Source organism: Taudactylus pleione, unplaced genomic scaffold (assembly GCF_031769625.1).
Source record: "Taudactylus pleione unplaced genomic scaffold, aTauple2 ptg000114l, whole genome shotgun sequence".
NCBI lineage: Eukaryota > Metazoa > Chordata > Amphibia > Anura > Myobatrachidae > Taudactylus > Taudactylus pleione.
Window position 1 is genome coordinate 21010982 of NW_028284516.1, and position 24849 is coordinate 21035830.

At 46.0% G+C, this 24849-nt stretch overlaps 1 protein-coding gene across 2 annotated transcripts in view; it reads left to right on the plus strand.

Moving 5' to 3' along the window:
* PKIA (cAMP-dependent protein kinase inhibitor alpha) overlaps positions 1-15267 on the plus strand; it is a 62438-nt gene extending 47171 nt beyond the window's left edge. For both annotated transcript variants that reach the window (XM_088471564.1, XM_088471563.1), the window contains exons 2-3: positions 3715-3892; positions 14159-15267. In XM_088471564.1, the coding sequence (XP_088327690.1) occupies positions 3742-3892; positions 14159-14238 (231 nt within the window). In that variant the 5' untranslated portion in view covers positions 3715-3741 and the 3' untranslated portion in view covers positions 14239-15267. The remainder of the gene's footprint in view (positions 1-3714; positions 3893-14158) is intronic.
* The last annotated feature ends 9582 nt before the right edge of the window (positions 15268-24849 follow it).

The following is a 24849-nucleotide window of genomic DNA, read 5'->3' on the forward strand; positions in this document are numbered from 1 at the left end:
TTTTGGGTGGAAGTGATAATATAACATTTTAAATGTCTCCTGATGCACATAATAGTTTTAAGCAGAAAATACTCTCTGCTCCTTTGGCAGGACGTGTTCAATTATGTCAGAGCCCTCTCACATAATAATCTAGTTCACATGAGTTAGAATATCACTGGGGACTGGACTTGACAGCCCCGGTGTTAGTGTGAACAGGATCCGCCAAGAAAGAGAGAGGATCTTCTGCTTAGGACTGTTAAACTCATAGGGGTATATTTACTAAGGCCCGGGTTTACAAAAGTGTAGATGTTGCCCATAGCAACCAATCAGATTCTAGCTATAATTTTCTAGAAGGTGCTAGATAAATGATAAGTAGAAACTGATTGGTTGCTATAGGCAAAATCTCAACTTCTATAAACCCACACTTTGAGAAAATATACCCCATAGAGAGAACCTTCAAAGAGTAATACCCCGATTGTTGGAACACAGGTAAGTTACCGTTTTCAGTGGAATTATACTTTGTCTTTGATGTATTTTATACTAAGGATACAGATTAAGCTGAATAAAAAGTAGCAGATCTCTTTCAATTAGTGTACAAAAGAGTATCAGAGAAAGTATCTAATTACTTAGCAATTTGTTTAATCCATTATTTTTAGAACGGTACACTTGTTGTCAACTTGGTTTCTATTACTACTCATATATATATATATATATATATATATATATATATTTATATTAAGGTTTTAGTTAACTGTCAAATACATATTGATCTATATACATGAGAACTGATGCACAGGAAAATGTGCAGAAAAATACAAATCTAATTGATTGCTGCAGGTTGCAGCACTTTTTGAGTTATCAGTTATCAGAAATGCCCATTATTGTACTAAATTCTAACTTTATTAAAAGTAAGACCAAATGCACACTTATGGAGCTCATTTACAGAACACACTGGTTTAGTACTGTACCTCAAATTGCTTTAGTTTTGTTTCAGAGCGCCTATGCCCTATATTATCCAACCTGCGCATTTCAAGTTGAATGTCTATAGTCTGGTCTAAGGAGACACCTCCACAGACTAGAAGGGCACCTAGGTTTTGAGTGGGGCATGAAAATCTACAGGGTTGCCAGGGCTGATTAAGAGCTGGGTGTAAATTGCATTGGTGCAGACTGTGCACCCAAGCAAATACTGCACACTCTTACATGTTGCTTACACATACTTAACTGTACAGCACTTTTTTAACACTCTCCCCGACACCTTTAAATCATTTTATATTCCCCTCCTGCAGTACAGATTTTTGCACCAATTAATGGATTGCTTCTAACTCTAAATCAGCCTCACAATGTGTACAGCTCCATCAATGTTACAACAATCCAACCTCATACCACTTTAAAACCACCCCATGTAATAAGAAGCTTCTTTTTACACTGGGTAAAGTGCTCGCCAAAATGTAATACGTTGAACAGCTCTATGAGTTAATTGAATTTGGAGTGACTGAAACATATAAAGGGGGGTATCCAATTAGCCCCAAACATTGTTCAGGCGCTAATGGGACTATCCAATTAGCCCCGAAGTAAGCCCAACGTTGGCAGTTACCGGGGCTTTTTTTCAGGACCTGATGTGCCCCGAAAATAATCCACGATAAGTGCCGTTTTTTCACCCCAAAAAAGGTGAAAACACATAGGTATGCGAGCTTATAGCGGACCCTATGTGTTTTCGTGAGATATATACTATTATTTCATTCGATAGGGTGAAAAAAAAATTGTCGAAAAACGGGGATAATCGGCAAAAAACAAACAAACAATGTTCGGGGCTAATTGGATACCCCCCAAAGTCGTTTGGGAAAGGAAATCATTTTTATTAAATTAGCCCTGCCCAGATAGGATAACATGAGATTATTCCAGTCCCTAAATTCATCTGACAGATTAACTGGAGTAACAATCAATCGGTAAAGGTTTGCAATATTATTCAGCAGTTTAATACCGAGATAAGTTAAACTAGTAGGTTCCCATTGGAGAGGGAGGGACTTTCCCCAATGTTGCCGTACATCAAATAACATTACGACAATCTTACTAGGGTTAATAAAAAATCCAAATATCTTCCCAAACAGAACAAACCAATGCAAAATATAAGATAGAAAGTCCAATTAAATAAAGAGCTGCCTTGGGACATTCCTGCCAAGTCCCGCGGCCCAAGAGAAGTCTGTTGCCCCTAAGACCATTGATAAGGAGAGAGGTGGAAAGAGATGAATAAATGTCACCACTTCTAATACCCGCACTTTAGTAAATATACCCCCTTGTATAATTAGAGCAATTGCAAGTCCTATGTGACTAGCTGGCCATATCCTGTGGTAAACGTATCTTTGTGATCGCCCCGCCCCCAGCCTGTAGCATGAGAGTAACCGTCATCACTGGTAAAACAGCATTTACACCCATTTTTTTCCTTAGACCTTACAGATACTGTATATGGAAACATTTTTCCACTAATTTTCATCTGTGATTTTTACATAACTTAGTCACAGCTGAAAACGTATCAGAGTAACAGTAACTGTCTCTTACTCTTAGTAATATGTCCAATAATAGAATATTATCTAAATGTTGTTAATGCTATTAGTCATACAGTAATGCTAATGATAAATACTAAAACCATAAATGGGACTCATTCAGACCCGCTTGCTAGATGTGTTCGCTCGCACCCAGCGTATGCAAATCCAGCGCACGCCCAGCAAGGCAGGCGATCGCAGGCCAAGGCATTAGTACGCCCACTATGCCTTGGCGTGCGATCACTTTGTGTATGCAGACGCCCACCAGCCTGTCTTAAGACGCCCACTTGCACATGTCATCTCCAGGAAGTGTATGTAACCATCGGTACATCGAGGACCATCGGATGCGATCGCAGCGCTTGAGGTTGACTATACCCTGCCGCAAGCACTGCGATCACTTCAGTGTGAAATACAACCAGGTGACGTGTGCTATGACACTGCCTGTTAATTATGCACGCCTTTGAAACGGTGTTAAGACGGTCAGACACGTCTGCGTTTGCACCTCCACTCCCCTATTTCTAGTGGCCTGCTCCTGTTACCACCCACAAACGGCCTCTCCTGACGCTCATTCAGCTGGGCTGTCTATGCTGGGGGAGCAAGCGCTTCCCGATCTGTCGCAGTGGTTCGCGCAGGCGCATTGCGATGCATGCGAACCATCGGCAGCTACGAGCGACCGCTTCTTAGCGTCCCGGTTTGAATCAGCTCCTGAGGTCCAATGAATCTGCTAATACGGATATTAATAAAGATGCAGTATAATCTAGGTTGTTGGATTAACATATAATAATACATATATTTAAAAATACCTTTCATTATGTAAAGCTGGATACACACTATACGATGCATCTTACGATATTATGTTCCGACGCAGATCAGAACGATATATTGTATACATTGTATAGTATGCACCTCCGATCCGTCGTTTCCAGCAGTCGTTCATCTCATCGCCCCATTTGCCGGCACAGCAGATGGGACAATGCAATGAACGACGCGGTGCTGTTACATGCATGTAATGATACATTGCGTCATCGTACGCTGGACTGTGCAGTGGGTAAGCCGCGCAAAATGTATCTTTACATCAGTTGCCGCATTGTTGGGTTGTACGGTGTGTACCCAGCTTAAGAGTCCAGGTATATATACATTTTAGTTGTCTAAAGTTTGCCTGAATTGTTCCATAAAATTATGTGTTTTTATTTAGGCCCTGCTATGTGGATACTCGGTAGCGATGACTGATGTGGAATCTACATATGCAGATTTCATAGCATCTGGGAGGACAGGAAGAAGGAATGCTGTGCATGATATACTTGTCTCCTCTGCAAGCGGGAACACAAGTGATCTGGCTCTAAAGTTATCAGAGCTCGACATCAACAAGCCAGGTAAATGAATTGGACTTCGTTTGTACAAATGTATTTTTATCTGACATTCTTTTTATTAAGTATTATTCACACATTTAAAGTTTCTTAAATTGGTCATATACTTATATAATGAGGGTGGAAGGGATGCTTCATCGTCGTCTAATACTTCCTTGTAGCTTTGGAGCTGATTGGGTCTGAGGGAGACTAGCCCTTCAGTTTTTTAAATAGATGGGGGGACCTAGCGCTCACTACCTGTGTGACCTCTAAGTGTACAATGATTAAGGGTAATTGCTTTTATAATAACGAATCTCTGGCCGGACAAATATTATCAGATTAGGGAGCAACTAAAATTTAGATTTATAATTAAATCAGTGAATTATGTAACGGTTTGTGGTTGTTTTTATGTAGCATGTGCTACACTACAACATCACACATTTACATTTCATGCCACGGACAGTAATTACAGTTGATCATAGTACACTTAGACATCACACTAGAGGCGAGTGCTCGGTCCCCCCACCATCATATCTTTAAATAATAAGTTTCTTTTGAGTTGTTTTTATGATTTATAGAAATAATTAAAGTACCAAACAGGAGGGAAAGTATGGGATTAATAAGAACTGTGTTTTAATAAACACTGTCAAAATTTTTATTAACACTGGGTTGGGTATGGGGTCCCGGTGGTCGAGATGCCGGTGGTGAGAATATCGATAGCGGCATACCAACAATCAGAATCCCAACACCTGCAGGTAAGTATCCCAACCCTCCCCCTAACTCACCTTTACTGCAGTCTAACCCTCCCCCTCCTCCCTGCAGCCTAACCCTAACCTTACCCCTAGTGCTCTAACCCCTACCCTATCACCAAGCCTAATACTTACCGTGGGGATGTCAGTGGTCGGGATTCTGGAGCGGACTGTGGGCCTGATTCAGAGCCGGACGCAATTAGCGCTCGCTCGTCCAGAAAATAGGGGTGGCTATTCAAATGAACCGTTCGCTCTTTGCGGTCTGTTCACGCCTCTAGGTCTGAACGAGCGAACAAAACTTGCGGTCGTTTTTTGGATAATTACGCCCCCTGGCCGCTCGCATCCTACGTCATGTCCGCTATTTATTAGATTAATCGAGTACATCGACCAGGGTATGAACTGCTCGCTATTCTTGTGGTTGGTTTTTGCTACCACAATCTTGCGAGCAGTTCTGGCTATAAAATAACCCAGTGACGTGCTCAAGGACGCTGCTGTTTTAATTATGCACACCCATAAAACGCCCGTTTTGACCTTTAAGCACGCCTGCGTTCGGATCTCCACTCCCCGTTTTCAAGCACCTTCCCCTGTTACCACCCACATACACCTCATTCTGTCACTCAAATTATCAGTCATTCGCTATTTTGCGAGCACATGAATTTCGACCGCAGTGACTGGTTCGCGCATGCATATAACGATCCGTACGCATGCGCAGTTGGGCAAACATCGCTTGGAGCGAACGAGCGGCCGCTTACGAGCGGCTCTGAATCAGGCCCTGTATCCCTTAACGAGTTGGCCTTAACACTTTAGCACTGACTGACCCTCACCTAATTGCAGCACGGGTCTCTGTCTTCAGGGTGTGTAGCCAATATTTGGTTGAAGTTCTTGATACTGTTTTGATCAAAAATCATTCAATCTATTACTAAAGCAAATCCCAGAAAATATACTTAGAGCAATGTGGAACCAACAAAATTAGGCAAGCCCAAGGTGTGCAGTGTAACAGCTTTGTTTAGTTGTTATTGTACATTAAGTTGTGCAACACTGTATTGTGTCTAGCTGGTACGGGTGATACACAACTAAGCTCAAGGTAATTTCATGGTGCTGCCACACAGTTTACCACTGAGGGGTGGCTAGGAGTTCCCTTACCACTGCAAGACCTTAGGCAGACATAGGATTAGGATTAGGAAATTCACTTCCTAGCCCATGACCAACGCCAGCATAAGAGAGTCAGATAGGCATCTTCTCCCAACCCACACTGCACCAAGTGTGTCAGGTTAGGATTTTTAACTGTTAGGAATATAGGGTTGTATATTCCTCTTTCCTTTCATTCTGGTACTAGTGAGTGCTAACTCTGTGTACACAAACAAATCTTGAGAGAAGTAAAAGACAGTTCAAGGTCACCTGGTTTGCAGTTATATTTAATACTAGTTGTTGCCTGCGGCTTCACCCACGATGAAATTGCTTCTGCCAATATTTTTTTTTATTTTAGTTGTCGTAGTTGTTTTGCTTTGCATGGGGGCTCTGTTGCGGGAGTGGCCCATGTGACCAGCAGCGCTATACAGACTGTTAGCAACAGCACCCTCACCCACCACTCACACCAATGTCACTGTGTGCCCTGTGCACAGACTGCTATGTAGTCTATCCTATTCACCCACCACTCACACCAATGTCACTGTGTGCCCTGTGCACAGACTGCTATGTAGTCTATCCTATTCACCCACCACTCACACCAATGTCACTGTGTGCCCTGTGCACAGACTGCTATGTAGCCTATCCTATTCACCCACCACTCACACCAATGTCACTGTGTGCCCTGTGCACAGACTGCTATGTAGCCTATCCTATTCAAGTGAACGTGGGCCCAAAGCACCTCTTACCGGCCACACGCCTTGGTGCCACACCTATCTCATGTACTGATGATGTCAATAAATTCTGCTTTTGTTATTGCTCAGCTTTAACTTGATGGCTTGAGATGAAACAAACTACAGGTTATTTCTAGGAGTTTCCACTATAAAATGATTTCATTAAAATCTGTTCAGTAGTTTTTGCACCAACTTGGAACAAACAGACAGACACAACGTTCTTATTATATTAGTATAGATACTGTAGTTCTCAATTATCCTCTATGGGCCTCAGTCACAGTTAATAGTAAATCCAGGTAGAAGGTGCAATTTAGCAACTTGGCAAAACAATGTTGCACGTGAGATGAGAGGGGGAAAATCCAAAATGTGCAGACAGATTTAGGGCTGGGGCAAGGTAAGTCCTATCTCAGCTCTAAATAAGTTAGATTCTGAAATTGAGTCAAAATGTCATTTTCCCGGAAAGCTCAGATCTTGCATGCCTTCTTCCATACCACCCGAGATCTTAGTTTTCCGGGAAAAGCACGTTTTACATCATTTCCAAATCCGAACTTAGTATGAAAAACAGATCCAAAGCCCAGCCATCATCTCTACTCTATTTTGCAGTTGCGTATTTGTGTGCTGCGTGCAAAAGCAGCGGGTATTTTCCCAGCATGCAGAATAATCGCATTTACACCTATGTTTGGAGCAAAAGCTTACATACTAAAAAGGCAATGGGGGTATACATAGGGGACATGGAGAGCATAGCAGTAGGGTACAGAGCAGTGAATTGCCCCCTGTATGTATATCAAACCTCTGGCTCATAAGTCATGTGTTGGCGTGCCCAATTCTCACATCTCTCTATCTACCATTTCTTTGATTTAAAACCACTTTCATTTCTGCAGCAGGTACAGTACGTATTATTTTTATACTTTATCCTTTATTGTTATGGTGCCTCGAGGGTTCTGCAGCGCCTAACAAGGTACATAGACAGAAACAATATAAACAAAACAAGAACAAAATCACTTACAATACAGAACATAGCAGGACATGGACATGGTTTATAAACACTGATGCATCAGCAGTCATAATACACAGGGGAAAGGTGCCGTTGTAGGCAGTGGGGAGCAGACGATGGTAAAGTGATGGGCGGCAAAGTACGTGAGGGATGAGGGCCCTGCTTGTTAGATCTTACAGTCTATGGGGGGAGGGCAGACAGTCACCGGTGACACAGGGGAGAGACAGTGGGCAATATTTACTAAGTGGCGGGTTCTAAACCCTGGCGGTTTGGCAGCGATTTTGCTATCCGCAAATTTACTAAGGTCAAATCTGCTGCAAAACCACCGTCAAAACACATTTTAGAATAGAATAGAACAGGGCTAGGGATAAAATTACTAAGCCGCAGTTTTGGTGCCATTTGGAACCCGCCACCAAACCGCAGGGGTTTAGATCCCGTCACTTAGTAAAGTTTACCCAGTGAGCGAGGAGCATGAACCAGTGAATTCAATATGCTACTCTAGCACTAGCGCTAGTGGATAATTATACATCATATTATTGTCTAAGAAATAGAAGCCCAATTATACAAAAGGATCCTGGTGGTAAGAACGATCGGTGAAGTCTGACCTATCAAACAATTAATTGCTAAAGACTTTCAGTCCCCCCTCCCCCCGCTCTAATAAAAACAATTATTAAATTTTTCATGCGATCAGGACACTAGAAATTCTGACACAATGACGCTGTGCAGGAATAAGATCACAATAAGATGAGCCAGAACATTCAGCTCACATACAACCACTTGCCGCCCTCTTGAGCCTAGAACACCCCATAGTATCAGTCTCTACAATATCTCCATGATCTACGGTATTAAATAACACAACCAACTTTTCTAACGCAGGAGTAACACAACTCTTTTCAGCAGGATAACTCAGGTACCAACATGTCCAGTAATCTATATAGCATATGTGTAGTACTAGCAGCAAGCCAGCAATATGAGGACAACCTTTGAGAAAAGTACAGTAACAGGTGTTGGACAAGTTCATTGGTATCAAGGCAATTACATCAGGAAACACAAATTAATCAGTAGTACTAGATGACTGTTAGTCATGGATCTGTTAAATATCATATTAACCTTGGGTGGGGCAGACACAGATGAAGAGAAAGTCACAGTAGTAGAGGTGAAGCAGCTGCGACAGTGTGAAGGATGTTATGGAGACTGACAGCATAGTACAGATGGAATCTCGGCTCGCTTGTGTCTTGTGTCGCTAGTCGCACGCAGTCTTATTTAGATTGTTTACAATGAATAAGCTAAAAAAAAAAACAGACAAAAAAGTGGTTTTGAAGGGGAACTACTATGAAATGGAGCATTTGGTTTTCTCATACTGTATCAACAGCAGTCTAGGTTTCTTTATAAATGTGTGTCCTTGACTATAGTATGTTTTATTATATTTTATTTGTTACTTCACTTTTATCCAGTTTTGTAATGAGTTCTCGCATTGTTTAAAAAGCATCTGTCACCTGTCCTTTTAAAAAAATAAAAGTGTCAGGTTATATAACAAACTCTCTCAGGGGCATATTTACCAATATCCTGAATTTTGCCCCATGAAATTATTATTACTCATCGCCGCATATCACAGTAATAAGAAACTATAAAAATAGTCTCCTGTCTCTTGTCAGGACACGGGCGCTGATAACAGCCTGTCTGGGATTATGCTATCTCTTTACTTCCAGGTACTGGCCTGGCAAGCCTAATACGCATGTGCGAACAGCGTGCTGCACAAGCGCCAGTATAATACGGATGGAATCTCTGCTCGGGAAGGGATCTGGAGGGTCATTCTCTAAAAAAAAAAATGCAGTACAGTAACCCATAGGCGGGGCCGAAACTGGGATTTTTGTCACCCGGGGCAAGACGGTAATTTGGAGCCCCCCCCCTCCCTCTCGGGTGATGATCTATAGAATGTCTTAGGGCAGCTGGCACCTACCTATTTGGGGAAAATTATATATACTGAAACTTTCACATAGAGATTTGTTAAATCCAGTTTATGCGATAAACTTGTACTTTAGGTTTAGTGTCCATTTTATATCTGTATTTTTATATACTGTATACTGGTACGTCATGTCTAACATGCACATTGCATTTACAACTTTCTTTTTGATGACTTGGTGTCACTTGCAGTGTAACATGACTAACCATTACGTGTGCTGTGTGATGCGCTGGTAATGAATGGGCTTTAGGAGCAGTGTCGCTGTAAGCAGAGATGCAGCACTGCCCGTGTGCTTGAGGCCACACAACACCCGCTCACATCCCGCACACCCCCTTCGTGCTGCTGAGCCATAGCCAGCAACAGCCCTCAGAGCGCTCATCATCCCCGGTCACAGCAGCGGCCGTCATACCGCTCTGTCTGTCTGTGTCCTGCGCACGCTGCACTGCTTCCTGGTCTGCAGAGACTCCGCCACTCCCCTCTTTCATCTTGACACCCCTTCAGATCCGGCACCAGGGACACGTGCCCCCTTACCCCCCACTAGTTGCGGCCCTGCCATAGGCTACTATGGGCTAACACCATCTGAAGATAGCACTCAGGGGCATAGCTAGGGTATGAGGGGGACGCCAATGCTCTTTCTCAGTACCGCTTATCAGAGCCATAACTATTATTTTTGGTGCCTTGGGCCAGACAGAACATTAGCAACCTACTTCCCCCCACCATCAATCACACACACACACATTTTTTAAATAGGGACATGAGGTGCACGCCTCCCAAAAAAGAGAAATGGCCTTGTAGGGAGAGTGTGAAACAAATCTTATTTGTCCCATACGATGATGAAGGGGTAACGATCCCTTTGTATAGCACCACTGTTATCCAGGAGTCACTGCTAAATACAGTGTGAATCCAATGGCTGCAGTGATGATACACAATAATTATGCACCACCAGCTCTAGATGTATAATAGCACTGGTGAAGCTGCACCTGCAGCAGGATTTGTCCATCAGAACAGCTTGGAGCCAGCAGTGCAGATCACAGACTGAAGGTATAGAAAGCTACTTGTAGTGTATATGCAGCAAATATCAGCGGTGGGGAGATCAGTGTATGTACCCTGCGCCAGCAGCTGAACTCACTGGCAATTGGTACTTGAGGTATACTAGTAACACCTGGGTTGGAAATCGGTGGCTGTGTTCAGGGCTGCTATCAGAAATTGTGCGACTCAGTACACAGGTAACAGACAGACTGGGTCCCCTTAGTCTCCCTCACCCTTTGAGCGAGCCCTGCACCCTGAGATATTATATTATGTATATACAGTCAGGTGCATAAATATTGGGATATTGACAGTATTTTCGTATTTTGGCCTCTATTCACCACCACTATGGCTTTGAAAGAAACAAACAAGATGTGCTTTAACTGCAGACTTTCAGATTTAATTTGAGGGTAATTACATCCAAATCAGGTGAACGGTGTAGGAATTACAACGGTTTCTATATGTGCCTCCCAGTTTTTAAAGGGCCAAAAGTAATGGGACTATCAACTCAAAAGCTATTTCATGGACAGGTGTGGGCTATTCCCTCATTATTTATCAATTAAGCAGGTAAAATGTCTGGAGTTGATTCTAGGTGTGACATGTGCATTTGGAATCAGTTGCTGTCGACTCTCAATATGAGATCCAAAGAGCTGTCACTATCAGTGAAGCAAGCCATCATTAGGCTGAAAAATCAAAACAAACCCATCAGATAGATAGCAAAAACATTAGGTGTGGCCAAATCAACTGTTTGGAACATTCTTAAAAAGAAAGAACGCACCGGAGAGCTCAGCAACACCAAAAGACTCGAAAGACCATGGAAAACAACTGTGGTGGATGACAGAAGAATTATTTCCCTGGTGAAGAAAAACCCCTTCACAACAGTTGGCCAAATCAAGAACACTCTCCAGGAGGTAGGTGTATATGTGTCAAAGTCAACAATCAAGAGAAGACTTCACAAGAGTGAATATAGAGGGTTCACCACAAGATGTAAACCATTGGTGAGCCTTAAAAAGACCAGATTAGAGTTTGCCAAACAACATCTAAAAAAGCCATTACAGTTCTGGAACAACATCCTATGGACAGATGAGACAAAGATCAACTTGTACCAGAGTGATGGGAAGAGAAGAGTATGGAGAAGGAAAGGAACTGCTCATGATCCAAAACATACCACCTCATCAGTGAAGCATGGTGGTGGTAGTGTCATGGCGTGGGCATGTATGGCTGCCAATGGAACTGGTTCCCTTGTTTTTATTGATGATGTGACTGCTGACAAAAGCAGCAGAATGAATTCTGAAGTGTTTCGGGCAATATTATATGCTCATATTCAGTCAAATGCTTCAGAACTCATTGGACGGCGCTTCACAGTGCAGATGGACAGTGACCCGAAGCATACTGCAAAAGCAACCAAAGAGTTTTTTAAGGCTAAAAAGTGGAATGTTATGCAATGGCCAAGTCAATCCCCTGACCTGAATCCGATTGAGCATGCATTTCACTTGATGAAGACAAAACTGAAGGGAAAATGCCCCAAGAACAAGCAGGAACTGAAGACATTTGCAGTAGAGGCCTGGCAGAACATCACCAGGGATGAAACCCAGCGTCTGGTGATGTCTATGCATTCCAGACTTCAAGCTGTAATTGCCTGCAAAGGATTTGCAACAAAGTATTAAAAAGTGAAAGTTAGATTTAGGATTGTTTAGTTTGTCCCATTACTTTTGACCCCTTAAAAAGTGGGAGGCACATATAGAAACCGTTGTAATTCCTACACCGTTCACCTGATTTGGATGTAATTACCCTCAAATTAAATCTGAAAGTCTGCAGTTAAAGCACATCTTGTTTGTTTCATTTCAAAGCCATTGTGGTTGTGAATAGAGGCCAAAATATGAAAATGTTGTCAATGTCCCAATATTTATGCACCTGACTGTATATACATATATAGAACACCTATACTGTCATTCAGAACGCTCCAAGATGAGTTTGGACACCTATCCTCTTATACCACATTCATGCACTTAACTTGAGAGATTTTTGTAGTTACATTTGTCCTTTATTTTAAATCACACATTTAGAGCAGTCATACCCAGAACTTTTCTGGACCCAGCACCTCTCACATTGGCAGACAGGGAGGTTCTTGTAAGGGAATCATGGCCGGTTCAAATCCTGGCAGCGGCAACCCGACACAGGTGGAAATCCCGAACGTCGGAAGGTAAGTATAAAGTAACCTGTTCTACCCCCTAACCCTCCCTTAGGGGTGCCTAACCCTAACTTCCCTTCTCAAGTGCCTAACCCTAATCCCCCCTCTAAGTGCCTAAACCTAAAACCTAACCCCCCCCTTCCCCGCCACCTAAATCTAAGTCCCCCGGGGGGGTGCCAAACCCTAACCTCCCCCCGGGGGTGCCTAACCCTAACCCCCCCCTTCCCCTAGCCTGACCCTAATCTCCCGAGGAGTGCCTAACCCAAAGTCCCCCCAGGAGCCCTAAACCTAACCAAAAGCCCACCCCCCCATCACCGCGGCTGTCCACGCCCAGTATCCTTTAGATCGGGATGCCGGGCGCCGGTCTCCCTGCGTAGGTAAAATGACAGATGTCGAGATTTCGACGCCTGTCATTTAACCCTTGCCGGGATTAAGCAGTTGGGAAGCCAGCAGTCGGCATTGCGTCCGCCGGCTTCCCGACTGTTTCCCCTTGTAAGTACAGGAGAATATGTGCACCTTCAGCTACAAACTCCTTTATTTAATACGCACACTTCCCAATACTGTCATACCCGGGACTCTAACCCATCAACCCTCACACTGCAGTAAGATGCCTTACAGGGGTTGTGTACGGGATGCCAGCACTCTCGATCCAGATGGTCAGAATTCCAACGCTGGCATCCCGACAGGGTTAGAATACTGACACCTGCCGGTCAGTATACTATCCCTCCCACTCTCCATACTCCTAACCCTCCCTCCCCGCTGCCTAAACCTAGCCCTCCCCCCTAGTGCCTATACTTAACCTCCCCCCTAGTGCCTAACCGTAACCCTTCCCCCTTAGTGCCTAACCCTCCCCCTAGTGCCTAACCCCAGTACTTACCGTCGGGATGTCGGCAACAGCATTCCAACTGTGGCGATTATTACTACATCCCCCTTACAGTTGGGTGTGATCAGACTCAAAGAGGAGGAAACTACCAGAAGCACCGCAAGTGTCAATGATTAAAACAGAAAATTGACAGTCGCCGGCGAACAGCTGCGCTCTGTGCAGTGATACATCTCGCACCACCCTAGTTACAGCCCTGCTGCTTACCACAGGTCTAATTTTATTGCCCGACAGCCAAAGCCCCCCCCCGCCCCAAGTCCAGGCATCCAAGACTGCAGTCTGCATAATGGTTGATTAAGCACTGTGCAATGCCATCATTTATAATCCATTAAAACATGTGTATTATAATGAATTAGGCAGCCACTACCATATTATGTTACAGGCATCTAAAGACATCTCAAAGTTCAGTGACTGCATAAAATAATAGTCTGATACCTTGTACCTTTACATGGTCACAGAAATCCTCAGCGATTTACAGTATAATTGTGCCATATATATTGCACATATGCAAAAATTGTCTTGCCTACAATAGTGTACATCATGCTTGTAGTGTGTGTTTTCAAGATTGTGCGTCAATACTGTATGTGGCCTAAATTAATGATTGTAACGATTCCATTCTGTTTCATTATAGAGGGTGATGAAAATGAACAAACAAATCCTAGTGAGAAAACTACAGATGAACAAAATCAAGCAGCAAAACAGGAAAGCTAACAACTCTGTGTAATACACATTTGGGGGCTTGCATTTGAAGTGTACAAAGCAATATGAAGATTACTAGTGTGGAAAAGAAAATAGGCATCTGGGAAATTAGAAATGACTGGATCATATCTAAGACATTTCAATCCGTGAAGATGTCTGAAGGATTCTCTCTCAATTGTATCATAAGCAATGGCTGAGATGTACAGGACAGGTGTCATTTAATCACATGAGATGTTAATGAAACACCAGTGGGTAGCCACAGAAATCATTATTGTGGTTTTGAAACCCTCAAAGGATTTAATTCTTTGCTGTTGGCTTCCATAATTTCTACAGTTCTACTAATTATCCAGAAAGACATCACAATCGTAGTTGAACAAAAAAAAAATAATGAATCAAGAACATTGTATCCGTATTTTAATAGCTTTGTTGTTTACAAATGTTTTGTACGGTATGTTTTAATATTCTACACTTAACCTATTACAAATATGCACATGTATAACTGGTTATCACACAAATAAAGGGCTGGTATTTTTATTTTTGGGAGCGTTTGCTTGCAAACTGATCATTTAATCACAGAGAAAAAAAATATTCAATCAGTACATTAGCTCTATTAATAAGAGGTTAGTATATAACGAGGCACTGTATTTTGTAGCAATTAAATTCACTGTGTTATGTGATATTTGTCAGGTTAAATTCACACTGGCTTGGATGTTATTATAGTCACTACAGTGAAAAATACAGGTTTCGTTCACTTTTTTGTTACTTTTTTTTATATTCCATGAATCCATGTGAAATGTTTTCTTGTTTGTTTTCACTTGAATAGTAGATATAATACTAAATAGTGATTCACTACCATTACAGTTGGAGGCTTGGAATGCACTTAGGAGGAGGGTGTCATTATCTGCGCACAGCAATTCCTTCCAAAATTAGTATCGATTTCTAACACTGTACTTCTTACAAATGTAATAGTGCACTTTTTAATGTTTGTACATTTTACAAATTAATAGTGTGGTTGTTTATCATTTATAATAACCAATAAAGTTAACCAAATATCTTAACTTTACAGACTCTAGGTTATCACTTTCTTTTTAATTGTGTTAATTTATGAAGTTGAAAGCTTTCACCCTACTGGGTATCAGTGTGATGAATGAAAATACGGCTCTAGAAAATGGATCTGGGGTTCTCAAACTATTTGCTCTGCGACCCCATCTGAAAATAAAAATTATTACAGGTTCCCAGCAAGTTACTGCAGAATGGCTGCCACACATGCGTTGTCAACAGACCGTGCATGCGTAGTATCACTGCACAAAACAGAAGTGAATTGACTGCTAATGCTATCACTTCATGTCTTAAACATCGCAGGGACCACCTCCTTTCGGAACCCTTGTCCCTGCATGTGTCTTTTTAATACATTCATGCAAATGTTAAATTAATACCCCTGTGAAAGCTTTGGGGGTAGCAGGGAGAGGCAGAGGATATCTGGGGAGATAGTGGGTGATTGCGGAGGCAGAGAGTGACAAGGGAGAGGCCGTTGGAGATGGGGAGAAATAGTGAGTGGCAGGCAGAGGCAGTTGGTGACAAGGGGAAGCAGAGGGTAACAGGCGAGGCAGTGAGAGACTGGGGAGGCAGTGATTGACAGGGGGAGGCAGTAAATGACAGGCGAAGGCAGTGGATGAAAGGGGGAGCCAGAGGGTGACAGGGGAAGGCTGTTGATGACAGGGAGGCAGAGGGTGACTGGAGAGGCAGTGGATGACGTGAAGGCAGAGCGAGTGACTGGGGGAGGCAGAGGATGAAAGGGGGAGGCAGTGGGAGACTGGAGAGGCAATAGGATGACAGAGGGAGGCAGTGGATGGCCGAGGGAGGCAGAAGGTGATACGGGGAGGCAGAGGGAGACAGGAGGGCAGAGTGTGACGGGGAGGTAGAGGGTGGCAGTAGGTGACGGGGGCAGAGGGTGTCAGGGGAGACAGTTGGTGGCTGGTGAGGCAGTGGATGACAGGAGAAGGCAGTGGGTGACAGGGAGGCAAAGGGTGACAGAAGGGAGGCAGATGGTGGCAGGGAGAGAAAGTTGTAGATTGGGGAGGCAATAGGTTTCAAGGGGAGGCAGTTTGTGACTTGGGACAAAGATGGTTACAGGGGATGCAGTGGGTGACTTGGTGGAGACAGCGAGTGACGGGGGCAGCAGGGGGTGGCTGGTGAGGCAGTGGGTGACAGGGGGCAGATGGTGACAAGGGGAGGCAGAGGGTTACAGGAAGGTGGCAGGGAGAGGCAGAGGGTGACTGGGGAGGCAGAGGATTACAGGGGGAGGCAGTTGGTAACCTGGGGGAGGCAGAGGGTGGCTGGGCAGTCAGTGAGTGATGGGGAAGAGAGTGACAAGGGGAGGCAGAAGGTGGTAGGGAGAGGCAGAAGGTGACAGGAGGAGGCAGGGGAGGAAGAGGGTGGCAGGGGGCAGGCAGATGGTGACAGGGGAGGCAGAGGTTGGCAAGGGGAGACTAGAGGGGGACTGGAGAGGCAGTGGGAGACAGAGGGTTACAGGGAGAGGCAGTGGGTGACAAGGGAGAGGCAGTGGATAATATGAACAGAGGCTGACAGGAGGATGCAGATTAGGGCAGGGGGAGGCAGAGAGTGGCAGGGGCGAGGCAGAAGGTGGAAGCGGGGAGGCAGAGGGTGGCAGGGAGTGACCAGAGGGAATGGAGAGGCAGTGAAAGGCAGAGGGTTACAGTGGGAGGCAGTGGGTGACCTGGGGAAAGCAGAGGGTGGCTGGGGGCAGAGGGTGACAGGGAGAGGCAAAGAGTGGTAGGGAGAGGCAGAGGGTGGCAGAGATAAGCAAAGGGTGATGAGAGCATAGGGTTGCAGGGGTGAGGCAGAGAGTGGCTGGGAGAGGCAGTGGGAGGCAGCAGATGATGGGGATGCAGAAGGTGCCAGGGATAGGCAGTGGGTGTTTAATTAGTGTGTGTTCCCCCTCCACATCCTACACTGTGCTCCTCTGTTCCTCCTCCACACCACTTCCCATACTGTGTGCTCCCCTGTTCCCATATACACATCTCGTAGTGTCTGTGCTCAGTACTCCCCTCATGCTCCCTTGCTGCTTCTTCCCCCTCCTGCACATCAATCATCCCACATTTTATGTTCCCCGCCACTCATTCGCCCAGGGTGCAGCTTCACAGACTGAGAGATAGTCCTGCTCACTGTCATCTGGCTCAACTGTGCAGAGTTGGCTCGAGGCATGTTTGAGCAGTGTGGTCGAACAGGGGCGCCACAACATAGTGGGCGCACCCCTCCCATCATGCCCGACTGTCCCACTTTTCGGTCACTGTCCCGCTGTTCCATCAGTGGGCTGAAGTGTCCCGCGGGTGGTCGGTAGGTTGGGCACCCCCCCCCGCCGCAACTGTGCGGCGATGCCAGACCCCGGAGTAGCTGAATGGATGTCACGCGCATGCGCGCAGCATCCATTCAGTGCAGGAGAGGGCTGGGGGAAGCCCAGCTAGTGACGGAGTGCTTGGCTCACCCCCAGCCTGACATTACACGGGGGGCATGCCACGCCCCCAAATAACATCATTTAGGGGGCATGGCCTGCGGTAATTAGGCCATGCACCCATTTTCAGGTTCGCGGGGGTGAATAATACCCATCCTGCACAGGAAGCGTCTAACCCTGGAGCCGGCCCTGCATCTGTGTATGACTGCTGCTGGGCGGGACCGGAGAGGCTGAGCACTGGTGTGGGGGTGGGCTGCCTGATGACTCGTCAGAACTCTAAAGCTGGGTACACAGAGCCAGACATGCCGATATATCGGCTGCATTGCAGGGTAGATTCAAAATGTCTGTAAATGAAGTAGTTAACAGACATATCATGTGGACACACCTACCGATGCACTACAGATTCAATTGAACAGGCAATATGTCTGACAGTGGGTACCCAGCTTTAGGCCAATGATCTGAGGAGTCTGAAGTAACAGACAGTTCAATTTATTTCAAACTCCTCAGATGACTGGCTGAGAGATCCGAGGAGTCATCATCCTGACCCCATGCGAGTCGCGACCCCATTCTGAAATGGTCGTGACCCAAAGGTGTAATGCATTTATACCCCTGCACCTAACAATAGTCGCACTGATGTCGGCCTGTCTACAAAAGGCACGCATGTAACAAAGATTAGATCAATATGAATAAACATACACTAGTCATTATGACCAAATCATGGACAATAAAATATAAAAACCACCACCCCCAATTCCCACCACCCTGTATACCATATCCCCAACATACGGCACACTTGGATCCCCAAATAGAACAACTCCCCAACTACTCTACACTGCCTATCCCCTCAAAGAAAATGAGGGAACTAAACCCGTGCACTCTAAGGTCATGAAACATCCAGTCCAGGATTAAAGGGCCAACAAGGAGACTCCCAAATGTAACAATCAAAAGAAGCACGACCAAATAGAAAATAAAGAGAAAACAGGAGAATGGAATCACAGATTAAACCCTGGAGGTAATTAAATACTAGCGGATAAAGAAAAGAAAAATACAAGGATATTCGTAGCTAAAAATTCAAACAGAATTTAAAAACAGACAGGGATAATGAATCATTAAATAAGTATTAATGAAACAAGCAGACAGAACCAACGGGTAGTAACTGAGGCGAATTGAAATCGTTAAGGAGGAACCTCCCAGTCTGAGGCCCGGCCACAGTCCAAGTGAGGCCGCAACTTCCAGGGAAAGGTCACAGAAACCACTCATAGGTGAATAAGAAACAACATGGTGGAGGAGAGCTGGCAATCATGCAGACATTTCTGCTCTTGTTCCTCTCTGAGATTCCAAGAGGGTCATCTGAGCACTGGTAAAGCATTACACAAGCCGCAAGGGAGGAAATATAAATCTACTGTAGGTTTCAGCAAACCAATCTTATGTAAATCACATAGCCTGGCGTATAGGAGTCAGCATGCAGTGCCTCCACCTCATCCGCCACCCTCCGCCCCGAAGCAATAAAGGCTTGAAAGAGTCATTCCATGATGTCCAGAGAAGGTTCGTCCATAACAGGAAGGAGCAGTAACAGGAGGTACAGTATATATCAGCAATAAAATAAAAGTCCAGGAGGGTAGCACTTCACAGGAGACCAGGGAGAGGCACAGTACATTGCAATCCAAATAGGCACAGAATAATCCAAGAGAACCATAGTCCAGCTATGAAGCAAAAGTTCAGAGAGTAGCACTTAACAGGAGACACGGGCTGCAAGGGAAGCAGCAAGAAGGGTAAGTACAGTACCTGTATTTACCAAGAAGTCCAGGAGATCCAATAGGACCAGTGGTACAAATGCAATAAATCTCTGGGGAATACACAGTGTTGTGGGAGCCGATGAGCTGTCTGTCACGTTCGTGTTAAGGAGATCTCCTACTGAGGAGCTGGAAGTCAAGGTCCTGGGTTGGGAAATGAATCGGAGATGAGGGCCTGGATATACGTCCTCCTCATCCACAAGTACCGGATGTTGGCTAGACCTGACCAAAGACGCGGTCTAACCTGCCGGGAGGTGTTCACCAGTGACCCCTCCAATTGGGATTTGAGTTTTAGCTGCACCCAGCAGGCAGGTCGCGGCCCTTTGGTCAGGTATCCGGTACCAGTGGGAATAGAGGACGTGATCACAGGACAGACACAGTGGAATAGCACTAGTAGAACTCAGCTGCGTATAGAGGACCTCATTCAGAGCCGCTCGCAAAATGCAAGCGCTCGCTCTAAATGAGGGCGGCCGCTTCACATTTAAAATCCGGCCTCCTGGCCGCTCGCTAAGCTGTGGGTGACCACCCACAGCTTTAGCGAGCGACCAGGTTGATGGTCATGATGGTCGAGATCATCGCGACCATTGGGGCTTGCGACGAGACCCTTGTGGTAGGGTCTCGTCTGCCGCAAGCCCAAGTGAGCTTTCGGCTCTAATAGAGCTGTCAATCACCATCGACAGCCGCCCCTTTTGTAGTGAGTCCCGGAGCGAGAGAATTTCTCTCTCGCTACGGGGCTTGCGCACGCGGCCTCAACATCGACCCGCTTGCGAGAGCATAGTACACTAGCTGCGAATAAACACTAGAAGTATCTCTGACAAGAGAGGAGCATTGAACCTAGAATGTAGTAATGGCAAGCATACACCAGAAGAAACGACGTTGCACAGGCAACTTCCTGCTGTCCAGAGCCCAGTTATGTACCCTAAGCACCTCATTCAGAGCCACTCGCTATTTGCGGTCGTTTGTTCAAAAACAAGGGGTGGCTATTCAAATGAACCGTTCGCTCATTGCGGTCTGTTCACGCCTCTAAGTCTGAACGAGCGAGCAAAACTTGCGGTCGTAATTTTGAAAAATACGCCCCCTGGCCGCTCGCACCATACGTCATGTCCGCTATTTATTAGATTAATCGAGTACATCGAACAGCGTATGAACTGCTCGCTATTCTTGTGATTGGTTTTTCCTACCACTATATTGCGAGCAGTTCTGACTATAAAACAACCAAGTGACGTGGTCAATGACGCTGCTGTTTTAATTATGCACACCCTTAAAACGCCCGTTTTGACCTTTAAGCACGCCTGCGTTCTGAATTCCACTCCCGTTTTCAAGCACCTTCCCCTGTTACCACCCACATACGCCTCCTCCTGTCACTCAAAGTAGCAGGCATTCGCTATATAGCGAACAAACGATTTTCGGCCGCACTGACTGGTTTGCGCATTCGTATTACAATCCGTACGCATGCGCAGTTGTGCGAACATCGCTCAGTGCGAACGAGCGGCCACTTACGAGCGGCTCTGAATCAGGCCCTAAGTTAGCAGTCCATTGGAGGACAGCATCAGCTGACAGCAACCACGCTACCATTGGGTAAAGGGTCAGTCAAGTGATGAAGACTGTCATGGCTGCACCCATGACGGCAACCGCAGTAACCAAGTCACGGGGCAGCACATGGATGTCCAAGCGGTCCCAAGGAATAATCCTCAGCGCGTCACTCGCCGCTGCTCCTGATGTCTGACCACTCGAGAAGTCAGGGGAAGTTGGCGCCGGGATGAGTAACGGCCAATCCTAGGCCGTAACCTGACACTGTCCCTGGTTACTCATGGGCTGGCCTGGGGTCCATCTCGCCGTCGACCACTGTGACACCCTTGGCAGCACAGACATGCAGCTAATGGTGGCGGCCAGGGGGTTGAGGGGTACAGCCTACCGGCTACCCATTTCTTAATGGTACAAGCACCTGTTCTGATCACTACTGTCCACGGGAGGTGTCAAATTCAGGGGAAGCAGCCGTGAGTTTGACAGCTGTCAATCAGACCACAGCTGAGGAGGAGCTTGTGTTCCGTGTGGGTGGGGTGATCCTCATACACAATTGCTGCAGTCACACCAAACAGTCCTCTTTTTTTTCTAGAAGCAATTAGATGCGACAACCCCATTCATGAGACTGCACTGATTCATTTGACATGCAACAATTGTATATCTGTGTGCGACTGAGTCTATGGGGCCTATTCATCATAACTTAAAATTCAGTGGAGGTAATTAGGTTTAGAACTCGCATGGAGTTCTACCTAATTACCGGAGGAATTCATCATTCCTCCTCTTCATAACTATCTATTTAGAAAAGCTGTAATTTTTGCGATGACAGCTTTCTGGGATATAGTTTTCCCTCTCTACACTAACTTACCGAAGCTGGAATCTGTGCTGCGTGTGCGCTGTTACATTCGTAAAACCAGCGCATGCGCAGCACTGCCTACAGCTGCAGTCATTTTCTGTGTGTCCCCCTCCGCATACCCCCCCCCCGTCCCCAACTTACCTGCCTGCTGCAACGCCTCTGGCTCCGGTGGCTGTTCTGACCCGTGTTCTCCCAGCATATCACAGTACAGTTTAGAAAAAAAAAAAACTTTTTTTTTCCCTAAACTTTATTGTGTTCTGCTGGGAGAACACAGTGTCTGGGCAGACACCAGAGCCAGAGGAGGGACCAGAGTGACGGAGGAAGACGCCGGGGGACCTGCCCAGCTGACAGCAGGCAAGTGTCACCTGCTATTCGCCACCTCACAGTGGTGGATAGTAACTCCATTAAATTCCGAAAATACATAATTTTCGGAATTTGATGAATACCATAATTTCCATATCCCCATACTAATGTACTAATGTATGGGGAGTGTTGAAATTAACACAGGGGGACTTAACCAGGAGATATCTGTGATATATGCTGTGTTAAGCCTCTTCATGAATACTAAAATAACGGTAATTAAGGAAAATGTCCTTAAAAACATTATTTCAGTGTTGATGAATAGGCCCCTGAATCTGTATACGATGCGCTACCATACAGCAGCTGAAGCTTTTTTTCATGCCAAGTACCGTTGAGTTTTGTATCCAGACTCAGACGCACACAGATATATAAGTGTTGCGTATCAAATTAATCAGTTTTCGTGAAGCTGTTTGTCACATCCAATTGCAACTAACACCAGTTTTGGGTGAAAAAGATGCTGAGCACAAGACAAGTTGCAAAGGACCTGGCAGGCGTCTCGCGCTGCATGGCTTATTGAGGCTAGGTGTATGAGGACACATCTGTAGAAAACAGTGGCGTAAGTTCATCCAAGATGCCCTGAGGCAGCCGTTGACACTGTAATGTAGCAATTTGCATGCAGACAGGCTACAGAAAGAAGAAGACGGCAGCTGATGGTCTGACATGGAGCTCTCCACTAGTGTATGGTGGCTTCTCAGGTGCCAGGAAGGAGTGCCATGTATTGGACGGCCGTGATGGTACACTCCGGTTATATAAATACAGCCCTAAGTGGGATGAATATGTTGTGGACAATTGAGGAGGTGCCCCTTCAGAGCTGGAGCCCGGCGGCAGGCGCCTCCATTGTCTCCCATAGTTCTGCCCCTGATAGAAAAAGCTGCCTCTGCATAAGCTAGGAGAACATAGCTGGACCTCAGCAGACACTAGGCCTGATTCAGACCTGGTCGCAAGCGCTGAGCGCTCGCAACCAGGTCGATAGTGGCCCACAGCACATGCGCACAGCAGCCGGCTCCGTCATGCGCATGCGCGAGAGCCGGCTAGTGACAGGCACTATGTCGCTCCGGGTCTCGCAACAAAGGGGGCGAGCTGTCGATGTTGAGTGACAGCTCGCCCCCTTTGGTGGGCAGGCTGTGGGGGGTGGCTGCACAATTGGAGGCGTTCCCATGAGAACGCCTGTCGTTTGGGGGCGGCCCACTGACATCGCAAGTGATGTCATTGGAGAGATTCCGGCTCTGTTAGAGCCAAAATCTCTCTGCGTCTTGCGGCCACGAGACCCTACCACAAAGGTCTCGTCGCAAGTCCGATGGTCACGATGGTCTTGACCATCGCAACCATCATCATGGCCGCTCGCTGTAGCTGTGGGTGGTCACCCACAGCTATGTGAGCGGCCAGGAGGCCGTTCTAAAAAAAAACCCCGGCCCTGATTCAGAGCGAGCGCTCTGTCGGAGTGACCGGGTCTGAATTAGGCCCACAGGGTGATCTGCTGGATCTTATAAGCGACATATCAAACATAAGTAGACCTATATACAATTGGTATAAATATCAGGATATAGGTGGTTATTCAGTTAGGATCGCAATTGCAAAGTTGCATGCAGGCAGTATTAGCATTCAAAATACAGGCGTCAGCATAATTCACATTTCCATGGCACATGTCAGCATCATTCTCATTAGTGTTGCTATTTTGCATTTGAATAGCAACTGTTAACAAACTGGCAGCAACAAACTGGCAGCAACATCTGGCTCCCTTCCTGCTGCCCCCAAGATAGTCCTGCAGGTCGCTGGCAGCAGCCGCTGGCTCCCTTACAACTGCCCCAGTACAGCCCTGAAGGTCTTTGTCAGCAGCTGCTGTCTCCTCCACTGCAGTGCCAGGACAGCCCCACAGATCTCTGGCAGCATCCCCTGGCTCCACGCCTGCTGCCCCCAGAACAGCCACAGGCACCCCTCCTGCAGCCCCTGATAGCCCCATGGACCAGAACAGCCACAGGCTTCCCTCCTGCGGCCCCAGGACAGCCCCTCGAATCCCCGACAGTAGCCGCATGCTCCCCTCCTGGTGCCCTCAGGACAGTTCAGCAGATCTCCAGCAGCTCTGGGTCCCTGAGAGACACACAAGTATGGAAAAGCAGGCTGTATTATTCGCCAGGATAGGGCTTTCTCTGATGTTCTGTCCCGGCACAAGATGATACAGGGCGGGATGCATCAAAGCAGATTTTGCGATCAAAAAGGTTTGGCCGCTTACCGCATATGCACCAAGCCCTGGAATGTGATAGATTTCGGGGCTTAGATGCAGTGGGCAACGCCATCTTTAGATGGCATTGCCTGATAGAAGCATATGGGCTTCTATTTACATACAATCAGATCGATTAAATCAGATCCCTCCCAGCATACCATGCGGCATGTGCGGCACTCGACACATGTGCAGAAGGACTCCTGGGTAATAAACCCAGAGATCCTTCTATCGCAAAGTACAGCTCTTACCGCGAGAACTTTTTTTCAAGCATACGGCATTAGTGATCACCTTTTTGCTTGAGATGAGTGGCAGGACGCATAGCATTCAAAATGCGCTGCGTCATGCATCCCGCCCACATTCTTGTAAAAAATAATGATTGTCACCACCCACAAACGGCACT